Source organism: Lethenteron reissneri, chromosome 2, assembly GCF_015708825.2.
Source record: "Lethenteron reissneri isolate LAM-NWPU_2019-01 chromosome 2, ASM1570882v1, whole genome shotgun sequence".
Lineage (NCBI taxonomy): Eukaryota > Metazoa > Chordata > Hyperoartia > Petromyzontiformes > Petromyzontidae > Lethenteron > Lethenteron reissneri.
This window is the reverse complement of record NC_083780.1, coordinates 8,021,237-8,035,057: the sequence shown is the minus strand read 5'-3', so window position 1 is coordinate 8,035,057 and position 13,821 is coordinate 8,021,237. Positions and strand designations below refer to the sequence as shown.

The following is a 13,821-nucleotide window of genomic DNA, read 5'->3' as shown; positions in this document are numbered from 1 at the left end:
ATAGGTGGCAGCCATCTCAAGCCAGAGGACGAGAGGACTCCAGCCGCCACGCATATAAAGGATTTATAGTGAAAAACTTGTTTTTACGGGTTAATTTTTTTTGTTGCAAGTCGACCGTGATCCGAATCCCGTCCCGCACGACGATGCCAGGGCGGCCCACGATCCGAACCGCGACCCCGCAGCCGACCCGGTGACACACGCCGCTACACCCCGGAGTTGCGGAGCGGTGGCGCAGCGGTTGTGCACGCTTCTACGACGACCACGACAAGACCGTTGTTTGAATTACCCCGGGCATCACCCGGCCACCTGAGTTCGATTCCCCGACCCCGGGGTTTATAATCGGTGGTGAGTGAAAAATTCGCACCGGGTTTAATGCCGCGGCGGCTAGGAGATGTTAACTACCTCGCCTGGTATACAGGAGGTCGTGGGTTCGATCTCGACCATGACGATGCCTGCTGTATATTTGGAATTTGCATCTCTCTTTCTATCATCACGGTGGCTAGGAGATGTTAACTACCTCGCCTGGTATACAGGAGGTCGTGGGTTCGATCTCGATCATGACGCCTGCTGCTGTATATTTGGAGTTTGCGTGTCTCTCTCTCTCATCATCATCACGGTGGCTATGAGATGTTAACTACCTCGCTTGGTATACAGGAGGCCGTGGGTTCGATCTCGATCATGACGCCTGCTGCTGTATATTTGGAGTTTGCGTGTCTCTCTCCCCCCGTGGTCGCGTGGATTTTCCTCCGGATCCTCCGGGTTCTCCCCTCCACATTTAGAATCAACGTCACGCGTTTAGGGTATTTGGCTGCTGTACATTTCCACGGAATACGCCGCTTCATTTGGACTGACGCTTGTTGAGAGCCAGGTCGCTTCTGAAGAAGAGCTCTGTGGATCTCAGTGGGCCCTTAGTGACCTCCACCTACACCAATCATCAGTGACCGGCGGGGTGAAGTATGGTTAAACGACTCCACCGATCGTGACACAGCACTGGGGAGGAAGACCAGCATGCAGCAGTGAATTTAGGAAGGAATATAGACGAGTCTATGCAGTCTCTACAATGAATGTGCCATGAATAATATCATTACCGGTATCGTTCATATTCAAGTGTGCTTTGATTAGAAATAGCCAAAATCTGGTCCAACACCATGTGAAACTAGGCTCTAAGGAAAGCTGTCTCGAGTGTGGACCAATCAACTTCAAGGACAGTGCATACATTATCAGAGTTATGTTTTTTGTTTGCATTACGACCGCAGGTATTGTGGTCTATGCAAACATGACTCCTTGTAAAAAGGTGTCAGTTTTGTTGCCAGATAAAGGAGTAAAAAAACAAGTATCATATTTTTTACAGGCAAATGAGGTTCCAATGGTGTAAATGCTTACCCCGAGCTCTCATACTCTGATGGTGCATTGTCTTTGAGTTGTGCGCCTTTTGGCGTCATCTGGTCCAACACCATGTGAGACTAGGCTCTAAGGAAAGCTGTCTCGGGTGTGGACCAATCAACTTCAAGGACAGTGCATACATTATCAGAGTTATGTTTTTTGTTTGCATTACGACCGCAGGTATTGTGGTCTATGCAAACATGACTCCTTGTAAAAATGTGTCAGTTTTGTTGCCAGATAAAACGGAAAAAAACAATTATCAAAATTTTTCCTTTAAAAGCACCCCGCATGGACACGACCCGCGTCACGCGGCCACGGTGAGAGGGCCTTGAGGGCAACTTCCCCGCGGACTTTGTGCCAAAGTTGCGGCGTCGTCGGTCGCGCAACCGAGACGGCGACACGAAAATAATCGCCGTCTCTCATTCATTTCATGGATTCGGTATATAACCCCGTGAGCCGTGCAGCTCTTGACTCGGGTGCAACCGCAACAAAACAAAAACATGAACAAGAAACATTTTTCGATTTAAAGCTTTCGTGACTGCAGGGATTCATCTTCTTGGTTATTTCGGTAAAGTCACGTAGACTTTACCGAAAGAACCAAGAAGAACAAGAAACATCTTAAAGTGACTACACGCAGCAGCAAAATCCTGGAAAAAACCGCAGCAAAGTCTTCCAGAAAAAAAAGATACTTGCGATGGACGCGTGCCCGTCGAAAGGCCGGTAGTTAATTATGCGCCGCGATAAAGTTTCGATGACACGCACAGCGCGGACACGAAAAGCCACCTCTGATGCTACAGGCACAAAAAAGGCGCCGTTCGTCGCCGTTATCGGCCATGCTCTATCCACTCAGCGGTCGGGAACCTATGGCTCGCGAGCCATATATGGCTCTTCCAGTGACGGCATATGGCTCCCAGACAATTTTTAGTTGAAAAAATAATTTAAAAAAATAAAAAATCAGTTTGGAACTGATTTAAAAATACTTGTGATATTACTTAATAATACTGTGTCATTTTAAAGTAAACAGAAATTAGTTTTGAAGATAAATTTCACGGGTCACGCCTGCACGAAGCTCAACCTCACCACGTCGTATGCACCAGACTACAAGGCCATCAGCAAAACCATGCAGCACCAGAAGTCGCATAAAAGTAAGACATATTTAATTTATTATACGTTAAAAATTACTATATGGCTCTCAATGAAATATATTTAGAAATATTTGGCTTTTATGGCTCTCCCAGTCAAAAAGGTTCCCGACCCCTGCTCTATCCACTGCTGCACGGACAAAAAGGTCGTGACCCCCCCCGACTGCCCGGGGTGGTGGTGGGGGGGGGGGGTATATTGCTGCACGGTGCCGGCACTTCAGAGTCACGTGCGGCTTGGGCTACGCATGGTGCGACAAGCGACGACTTCTGCGTGACGTCAATGGGACGACGGCAGCCACGTGACAGATGAATGGCGGTTGTCCCAAGTCGGTGCGCGTGCTTGTGTTTGTTTGTTTGTGTTTATTTTCTTGTTTTCATTTGTTTTTCTGGTTAGTTTGTTCTTTGTGTTCTTTGGGTCTTTCGGTAAAGTCACGTCGATAGAAAAAAACAATAACAATAAAGTAACAAAAATAAAAATGCAAATAAGGTGAATGAAATTTATTATTTTTATTCTTTCATTGTTATTATTTTTTCTATCTATACGTGGCTTTTTCCGAAAGACCCAAATAATATGAATTCCTGCGTTTTTTGTTTTGGTTTTTTGTTTGTTTGGTTTTAAAGTGTGGACCGCAAAAAAAAATTGCGACCTAATTGTAACGGTGCGAGCATTTGCGTCGTTTGAACTCCCAATTGTGTATTTTAATTCCCAATTGTGCATTCAGAAAGTTACTTCACTCGGATTCAACGAAGGCGGGGGAGGAGGAGGGTGGGGTAGTCAACATTCGTCTGCTCCGTGCTCCAGTGAATAATACTCACGACCAAAGACAGACAGAGAGAGACACACACACACACAGAGAGAGCCGTACACTGGATCCGCCTGCTGTTATTATTGACACCGCACGTGTGTGTGTGTGCGTGCGTTCAAGAGCATCGCGTGCAAATCTCTGATTCGAAGGGGAGGGAGGGAGGGGAGCATCCCACGAATGTGCGTGCTCGCGTGCGTTTGATCAAACGGGGGGTGAAGGCATGAAGAGAGTGGGAAAGCGCCCATCCCCCCGCGCTCGCCTCGCATCGAATGTATGGAGGCATCAACGCGGCGATGACTTGAGCACATATGAAGGCAGGGCGCTGTTGATCATAAAGGCCTTTGTTCAATTCCAGGAACGCGACGTGGGGTGAAACGCTTTGCCCCCTAATTCCCGCACGACAGAAGCCGCTTTCCATCGGAACGTATACAGTGCCGTGCGTGTGCGTGGTGCTGGCCACCCACCCCCTCGTGTGCCCGTGCCGGCCTTCATAGGTGCTCGCTAACAACACTTGCCCCAACGGTCTGTTACGGGCTACACGGGGGAATCTTTGTCTTGGTGTAGCGGTTAGTGCGCTGCGCTAGGAACCCGACGACCCAAGTTCGATTCCAGGCTCACGGCCACCGAAACAATCAGCGACGATTATTCGCACCGGTCCTGGGCCTCCCTAGGTTGACTCAGCCTTAAATTCGTACCTGGTGCGGTGTGTCGTGAAACATCGCCACTGGTGTTGGCCACCCACCCTCCTCGTGTCCGCAAGCTTCTCTGCGCTCCGAACCCGGTGACCCGAGTTTGATTCTGACGAATATCTTACCCGGTTCGGTGCTACCCCTGGGTCGATTCGGCTCTAAATGGGCACCCGACGAAGTGTTTATAAAACATCAGCACTGGGGAGACAAAGGCGGGCGGGCGTGGTGCTGGCCACCCACCCCCTCTCCTGCCATGCTGTGGCGGCCTTCATAGGTGCTCGCTAACAGCACTTGCCCCCACGGTCTACTGAGGCTATACGGGGGACCATTGCCTTTACGTGTGCGCATGCATACATACTTAAGCTTGGGCACATTTTACAGACACACAACAACAACAACAAGAACGCATTCGCTTCGTGGAGAGACGGGCGCATTTTACAGGAGACAAATTTTTGCCATGGGAAAGGTGGCGCAGTCGGTCAGCGGGCATTTCCACTTACGAATCCCGGCCAACTTGGGTTTGACCCCGGCCCATGGCCATCGGCAATCGTCAGCGGCGAGCGACGTCGGAACCGATCTTTGCACGCCGCACGAACACCACCTCGGAGGCAACCCGCGACGAACGACGCGGCGAGGTGCGGATCAAACAACGACTGCCACAACGGACGAGGAGGCCACGGTCTTCAAACCCCCAACAGTCGATTGGCTGGCAGGGCAACGTAAATGTTTGTAAATTAAATAAAGATAACGACGACGATGACGACGCAACGTGTTCGCTACCTGCGTGCACGCTCTCGATTACGCACTCGAAGCCGAGTTTTGCACGTCGGGATGAAAGTGGTTGGCTTACGTGCGGTGCGAAAGAAGTTCAACATACGATGCATCTTTAAAGCGCAGGACCAAATTGACGCGCTCTGCCCGGCGACCCTGTAATGTCGCACCGGGATTTAGAGTCGCAGGCTTCTTGGCGGACAGGGTGACGTGACACGCAAAACTCTCGATTGATCTCAACCGAGTCGTAAACTTCCGCACACTTTTAGACCGCAGCAGCATCAGCATGTCTCGTCGATTGGGATAAATTTGTTTTTTTCTAACGAGCTCTTCACGGTGGCAGCAGCAGCAGCAGCTACGTTCCGTTCCTCGGCTGTGTTTGCTCCCGTGCTGCCAGGGAGGAGTTTCGCGCTGCCAGATGCAAACGCGCACCACGCTCACCTCAATGTTCCTTGGCCTGCAGGGAGGCCCGCGATGTTGAACTTGGCTTTTGTCAACGCCGTGCAAGTTGGCTTTTTTTGCTTTTTTTTGTGCCTGTAGCATCAGAGGTGGCTTTTCGTGTCCGCGCTGTGCACGGTCATAGAAACTTTATAGCGCGGGCGTAATTAACTGCAGCCTTCCGACGGGCACGCATCCATCGCTAGTATGATGATTCGGAGCGATTTGCCAAACGCAGAAGGCTGTTGACTTCACAAAAAATATTCGCCGCGGTTATTTTGCACGTACAGCGTCGTTTCACCCGATGTAATTTAAACATGTCCTTTGGGCCTTGCGTGTCGCGCAAAAGGAGCCACTGTTTACCACAATTACAACGGGGAGGCTGGTCTATTAAACGGTTGTTCGCCGTTTGAAAACCACGGGTAATGTTCTAACCGCGATGCTATGGAAAGTATTTTATTTTTTTCTGTTCGTGCTTCCGTGAGCAACAACGGTCTTGCAAACCCTGTCGGCCGTGCCAACTATCCGCACAATGCGCCCCCCTCTGCCAAGCACGCCGTGTCTGCTGATATAAAGTTGGCCTTAAATGTCATCTGTTTATCTCTCTCGCACGCTTTGTGGCCCTGCGTCGCTTGCAGGTGAACTGTGGTCTCACGGAAGAAATGGGCCACCGCGGTGACGGGATGTTATTTTTATACTCTTAGGTTTTTTCGGTAAAGTCACGTAGGTATAAAAAAATGAAATTAAAATTAATAAAAATAAAATAATAAAAATCACGATTTGTATTCTTTATTTATATAACAATCACGATTTTTATTCTTTAATTTTGATTAATTTAAATTTCTTTTTTTTTACCTACGTGACTTTACCGAGAAAACTAATAGTATGAATCCTTGCAGTCACGAAAGCTTCAAATCTGGGATGTTATTTCCCTCACTGCGTACGCAGGATGTCGTCGGTTCGATCTCGACCCTGACGCCTGCCGCTGTATATCTGGAGGTTGCGCGTGTCTCTTTCTCTCCCCGTGGTCGCGTGGACTTTTCTCCGTGGTCCTTCAGTCCCCCCCACCACCACCACCACCCCCCACACACATTTAGAATCAACATCACGCGTTTTAGAGTATTTGGCTGCTGTACATTTCCACGTGACAGGCCACCTCGTTCAGCGATCATTTGTGGCCATGAAGCGGGCACTGAAGACACGTCCGGCATCAGGAAGCCATTGGAATCTTGCACTTTGAAATCAAGATTGAAAACTAATTTATTTACAACTGCCTTTTTTGTTCTAGATTTGAAGCTTTCGTGACTGCAAGGATTCATACTCTTAGAGTTTTTTCCGGTAAAGTCACGTAGGTAAAAAATAAATATTAAAAATATTACATAATAGAAGAAATAATAGAAATAAAATATTTTATTACTTTATTTCTATTATTTCTTCTATTATTTTATATTATTAATTTTTATTACTTATTTTTTTACCTACGTGACTTTACCGAAGAAACCTAAGAGTATGCCTTTTTTGTGTTCGGGTTGTTGTCCTTCCCCCCCCTGCACCTCCGATGAGCAACGGTCGGCTACGTACGGTGCAAAAGAAGTCCAACACACATGACCATACGTCGCGCATTTCACTTGGCATTCAATCCGCACGAAGCTGGCAGCCGCCGACATTCAAACCCAACATTCCTTCCAGGCGATGAGACACTTTCATCATCAGCTGGGAAAAGAATGTGCGGATTGAGAGAGAGTGCACTTCGGAAAGCGTTGCATCTGCTTCAAATACTAGGTAGCGGATAAAGGCGCAGCCCTGCAACTGCTCGGCTCGCGTCACTGCTGGCGGAAGGTCCCTCCACTCTAGAGGGAGCTCTAGAGAGTTCTCTCTAGTGCTGAGGGTGATTTGGCCTACTCTTCCACGATGGTCAGACGTCTTGGAAGCGGTGGAAGCACCTGCCGGGTGGATGACGTCTGCTGGAGACGCTTACTTCACACACGCAGATGGGTGGAACCAAACGGCGAAGGGAGATTTAAGAAACTTGCCACATTGTCTCAACCGCCGCGCCCGGAGATCGAAGCGGCAAGCTACGGAATTTCGAGTCATTGCATAGCCCCGTGGGACACTGGCACCCCCCTGGTGGCCATTAGCGCCCCCCCCCCTCGATAAGACACAAAGAGTGACACCCCCCCCCCCCATCATCATTATCATCGTCATGCTGCTGTCAAACCCCCAATGGTTTCACAACGTGTGGCGGCTCTCACACTCACGATGTCTTATCGGCGAAAGTGCCCGCCCGACACTGCTTTTGCACAGCGGCAACGTCAAGCAAAATTGAGACCGACTGTCAAACAAGTTTAAGTTCATTTGATTTAAATTTCGATTTAAATTTCGATTTTATTATGTTTTATTTTTATTATTTTATTACTTCCCTTCTGCGTGACTTTACCGAAAGAACCAAGAAGATTCATTTGATTTGTTACGCGTGATTGAGGTCCCCGTTTTAGCTATTAGCACTTTTTTTTTTACACGGGAGATCCGTGGTGCCGCGTGGCCACAGGCATCAGCAACAACACAAACAGAAAAGTTTTCTGGTCAGAAAACGAGTACGAGGATGATCCGAATGGAAATGGGGTTGCCGTGGTGGTGGGATGTTAACTCCCTCGCCTGAGTATGAAGGAGGTCGTGGGTTCGATTCTCGACTCTGATGCCTGCTGTATATTTGGAAGAAAGTTTTTTTTGGGCTCGATCGCGTAAATATATAAATGTGTCGTTAAACCCGCCACCACCCGACACAGCCAACTAGTAAGGTTTGTCACGTACACAACATGCCAATTCCTTACTAGTTCACCACACCGGTGTGTTGGAGAGCAAATCCACAACATTTACAACCTGAGTACGACGTTTCACCGATAATTACAACTAGCTGCATCAGGCGACAGCCTATCTTAACCCTATACTATAACTGATATTGATCGTGAAAGCCTACGTGTTAAAGTGCATAATTTGAGTTTGTGTGTCTCTCTACCCGTGGTCGGTTTTGTCCCCCCTGCACATTCAGAATCGTTGTGCGTTCAGAGCATTTTGCTGCGATGAATTTAACTCGCTGAGCTATCATTTGCGGCGTATGTGGCTTATGAAAAAGAAGAGAGATACAGCTCAGTGGGTCTGACCTGATGAAGTAAAACAAATGTAGTTTAGTTAATATCACAGGAAAGTGCAGCCGCGTTGTAAAAAGAGGCAAAGACGTGAACAGCGGTGTGTGTTAAATTTCGATTTATTGCTTTCGTGACTGCAGGAATTCATCTTCTTGGTTCTTTCGGTAAAGTCACGTAGAAGGGAAGTAATAAAATAATAAAAATAAAACATAATAAATGTTCTTCACCTGAGGACGGCTGCTTGTGTTGTGGCCGAAACGTCGTGAGAATTATTTAATTATGTTTTATTTTTATTATTTTATTACTTCCCTTCTACATGACTTTACCGAAAGAACCAAGAAGATGAGCGGTGTGTGTGTGTGTGTGTCCGTGGAGAGACTGACTCCTGCGACAGGAACGTAAATAACAAAACAACACTTGAGCCGGCTGGCTCATCAAGGCTGCCACATCGATAGAGAGCACGACTCAGTGAGCGTGATGATCGTTGTCGTCGTCGTTGTTGTTAATAAATCGTCACACACGGGAAACGGTAATGGCACTTTCATGCAAATCCAACTAGCAACAATAACAACAATATCATCAACTAACAAATACCCACAGCGCATTCGTCAACCTAAAATTTGTGGTCTTCAAAGACGGAACAAATATACAATCGGAAACACTGCGGCTAATGGCCCTTATTCATACATGCTATGAAAAAAATTACCGTTGCCGATTATATATTCTAATATATTAATATATGTTAATATTTTTTTTGATAAGATGCGGCCTTATGTCTCAGAGGGGATGAAGAGGATTAAGTAACTTAACTATTCTTACAATAAAGACAAAGATCCCCCATATAGCCTTAACACACTGTTGGGGCAAGTGTGGTTAGCGAGTAGCACCTATGAAGGCCGGCACGGCACACGAGTGGGTGGGTGGCCAGCACCACGCCCGACCGCCTTTGTCTCCCCCGTGGCGATGTTTTTACGCACCGCACCAGGTACTCAGTCGAGGCTGAGTCGACCTAGGGGAGGCCCAGTAACCGGTTCAGACAATCGTCACCGGTGTTGGCCGTGAGCGGCAAATCGAACTCGGGCCGCCGGATTCGTAGCGCAGCGCGCTGACCGCTACACCACCGCTCCCCACACAGACACAAAAAAAGACAAAGATCCCCCATATAGCCTTAACAGACTGTAGGGGCAAGTGCTGTTAGCGAGCACCTATAAACGCCGGAACGGCACACGAGGGGGTGGGTGGCCAGGACCACGCCCGACCGCCTTTGTCTCCCTAGTGGCGATGTTTACACACCACACCAGGTACTCATTTGAGGCTGAGTCGACCTCAGAGCCAGCGCAGCCGTCCAATTAGATAGCGCGACCCCGTGCAGAAAGCACGAAAACCTTGGGTCTGTTGACAAGACTCGCAAACAGATGGCATCTCCATCTCCTCCTCCTCCCTCCCTCCCTCTTGCGGTGCCCTCGCCTCTGAGAAGCCCCGAAAGCTGGCAACAAGGGAGGGCAGAGGGCCCCCTTCCCCTTTGCTGCCTGCTGGCCAGTTGGCCAGGAAGCAGCAGCAACGCCGCTTAGAGAAGCAAGCAACCCTGGATTGGTCGGGGGGTGGGGCGTTGTGTGGGCATCACCACCACCACCAATCATCACCACCACCAATCATCACCACCACCACCACCAATCATCACCACCACCAATCATCACCACCACCACCAAACCACCACCACCAATCATCACCACCACCACCAATCATCACCACCACCACCACCAATCATCACCACCACCAATCATCACCACCACCACCACCAATCATCATCACCACCATCACCACCAATCATCACCACCACCAATCATCACCACCACCACCACCACCAATCATCATCATCACCACCATCAGTCGCCTTACGCGGGGCTCACACAAATGGGCGATGAACCCATTTCGACCGCCGCCGCCGCCGCTGCAGGCGGAGACAACGCAAACCACCCCCGAGGTCCACATCGCCGCACAGACGTTTTGTTACTTTGAAAATTGGGACAAAAGTTGACTTATTTATTCTCTCCGCCGCCCCCCCCCCCGCTCACCCTCGCCGCCCCCGCCGCACTCCCCGTCTCTCTCTCTCTCTCGTTTTTTTTTACAAACATTCTTGAACAACAAGGGTCGCGGGATGTACTGCCAATTGAACCAAATCTTTAATTACTTAGGAATGATGGGGGGGGGGGGTGTTGGGGCTTTGGAGCAAGGGGTGGGGTGGTGGTGGTGGGTTGGAGGGGGGGGGTCGTTGGGATTGGGAGGGGGGGTGGGTGAAGTTGGGGTACAAGAACAATCATTACGTCCGCTCAGACAAAGATCCCCCGTGTAGCCTTCGACAGACTGCTGGGGCAAGTGCTGTCAGCGAGCGGGGTCTACGAACGCCGGCACGTGCTTACGCCTTTGTCTCCCCCAGTGCTCGTGTTGGTTAAATCACACACCGAAGGCTGAGTCGACCTAGGGGGAGGCACTGGACCCGGTTTCGGACGTCCGCTCGCTGGTGTTGTCCGCGAGCCGTGGACTCTAACGCGGTGGGCGGCGGTGGCCGGGTTCGTGGCGAGGCGCGAGCGGCGTGACAAGCCACAGCGAGGCTTAGCCACGGGGGGGTGGGGGGAGCCAGGTGGGTGGGTGTGTGGGGTGAGATTGGTGGGCGTGGTGGGCTCTGTTTGTGAGCTTCAGTCTCAAGACAGAGTGGGCCACCCTCTGTGACCCCTCGGCCCAGCCGAGTCCCGGGTGGGCCGGGGGTGTGGGACGTGCGAACTGGGGTCACGGGGTCACCGAGGCGACAAGGGGCCGTTGCTGCCGGGCCCTGCCCCCTGTCCCTCTCCCTGGATCACCCACTAAGCCCCCCGCCCCCTCCTCTGCCCTCTCCCTCCCTTCCGCTGCCCACACTCATCTGGACGAGAAACGGCGTCAATCTTGATTTGAAGCTTTCGTGACTGCAGGAAATCCATACTCTTTGGTTCTTTCGGTAAAGTCGCGTAGAGAAACCGTCACCGGTCATCCGCTCGACACCGAGACAAGGAGACCGTCCCATGGAACACGCTGTTTTTTGTGAGCGAGTGGATTTCTACTCCCCAATGGGGGCATTGTGACCCTACTATTTTAAGTTGCCCCCCCCCCCCCCCACGGCATTCAGGGTCGGAGTGAAAGTCAGGATTAATTGTTGTGGGTGGTTGCAAGGATTGAAGCTTTGGCATTTCGGGGTTTGGGGCTTAGGATTATAGCTGCTGAGTCGGCGCGGTCACTTAGACCGGAGCCGAAGACTGCAATGCAATTTGTGTCTCAGAGTCTAGTGGCGGTGCGCTGGACGGGGTGAGGGCTGGAGTCGTAATCGCATCTCGCCCACAGAGGCGAGCAGGTTGTCCAAATGCATTGCAAACAGTTGCACGTCTTGCTACTCAATCTCACCGCGGGCTCCATCATCAGCAGCAGCAGCATTATCATCATCAGCAGCAGCAGCATCATCAACAGTAGCAGCAGCATCAGCAGCAGCATTATCATCAGCAGCAGCATCAGCAGCATTATCACCATCAGCAGCAGCATCATCATCATCAGGAGCATCATCATCACCAGCAGCATCAGTATCAGCATTATTATCATCATCATCAGCAGCAGCATCAGCATCATCAGAAGCATCATCATCATCACCAGCAGCATCAGCAGCAGCATTATCATCATCAGCAGCAGCATCATCATCATCATCATCAGCAGCAGCAGCAGCATCATCATCATCAGCAGCAGCAGCAGCATCATCATCATCAGCAGCAGCAGCATCCTCATCAGCAGCAGCATCAGCAGCAGCATCATCATCAGCAGCAGTATCTTTATCAGCATCAGCAGCATTATCATCATAAGCAGCATTATCATCATCATCAGCAGCATCATCATCACCAGCAACATCAGCAGCAGCATTATCATCATCAGCAGCATCATAATCATCATCAGCAGCAGCATCAGCAGCAGCAGCAACATCAGCAGCAGCATCAGCAGCAGCATCATCATCATCACCAGCATCATCATCAGCAGCAGAAGTATCATCATCAGCAGCAGCATCATAATCATCATCATCATCAGCAGCATCATCAGCAGCAGCATCCTCATCAGCAGCATCAGCAGCAGCATTATCATCAGCATCATCATAATCAGCAGCAGCATTATCATAATCAGCAGCATCATCATCAGCAGCATCATCATCAGCATCAGCAGCATCATCATCATCAACAGCAGCATCAGCAGCAGCATTATCATCATCAGCAGCATCAGCATCAGCAGCAGCATTATCTTTATCAGCATCAGCAGCAACATTATCATCATAAGCAACATTATCATCATCAGCATCAGCAGCAGCATTATCATAATCAGCAGCATCCTCATCATCAGCATCATCAGCAGCAGCAGCATCATCATCATCAGCATCATCATCAGCAGCAGCATTATCATCAGCAGCATCATCATCAGCAGCAGCAGCATTATCATCAGCAGCATCATCAGCAGCAGCAGCATTATCATCATCAGCAGCAGCATCATCAGCAGCAGCCCGAGCGCTGCCCCCCCCCAACCCCCGTGGCCGCTCGCCCCGGCCCTGCCCTGGCCGAGTTGGCACTGGCTCCGAGCCACGCGGGTTATATAAGACGGGGGGCAAGCGGGTGCGGGGGGGGGGGCAGGGGGGAGGGTGAGAGGGAGGAGGAGGAGGGGGGGGGGCACCCTCCGCCCCAGTCGCTTTGTCGTGCAGAGGAAATTGTCAGAAAATTCCGAGATGGGTGGCAACGCTCTGGGGATTCGTCTGGCGAGCGGTGACGCCGGGGTTTGAGACACGGAGTGGAGTGGGTGGGGGGCACACGTGGGGGGGGGGGGGGGGCATCTACGCTATGGCAGCTACGGTTGGCTACGTGCGGTGCGAAAGAAGTTCACTTCTGCAGAGAGAACGCGGCGGCATTGAGAGACGCGTTGCGCGAGGTTTCTGATTGTAACCGCTCAGCTCATGGTGATTATATCATTATTATTATTCCTGCCCCAGGTGGAGAGACAGACGGAGAGACAGAGAGAGACACAGAGACAGAGCGAGAGACAGAGAGAGTCAGATAGACAGAGAGAGATAGACAGATTGACAGAGAGAGACATAGAGAGACAGAGAGACAGCGAGAGCCAGAGAGAGTCAAATAGACAGAGCGAGAGACAGAGAGAAACTAAGAGAGAGAGAGAGACAGCGAGAGAAACAGACAGAGAGACAGACAGCGAGAGAGAGAGACAGAGAGAGAGAGACAGGGTGAGAGACAGACAGAGCGAGAGACAGATAGACAGAGAGAGACAGAGAGAGTCAGATAGAGTCAGATAGAGAGACAGAGAAAGTCAGATAGAGAGACTAAGAGAGAGACAGAGAGAGAGAGAGAGACAGTGAGAGACTAAGAGAGAGACTAAGAGA

At 50.2% G+C, this 13,821-nt stretch overlaps 1 protein-coding gene across 2 annotated transcripts in view; it reads right to left on the bottom strand.

The window, feature by feature from the left end:
- LOC133342745 (insulin-like growth factor I) overlaps positions 1-13,821 on the bottom strand; it is a 45,089-nt gene that overhangs the window by 19,316 nt on the left and 11,952 nt on the right. Inside the window, exon 1 of one of the 2 annotated variants that reach the window (XM_061552106.1) lies at positions 5,233-5,586. The exons of the other annotated variant lie outside the window; for it this stretch is intronic. Within the exon in view, the coding sequence (XP_061408090.1) occupies positions 5,233-5,334 (102 nt within the window). The 5' untranslated portion in view covers positions 5,335-5,586. Of the gene's footprint in view, positions 1-5,232; positions 5,587-13,821 lie in introns of those variants that run through there. 2 annotated transcript variants of the gene reach the window in all.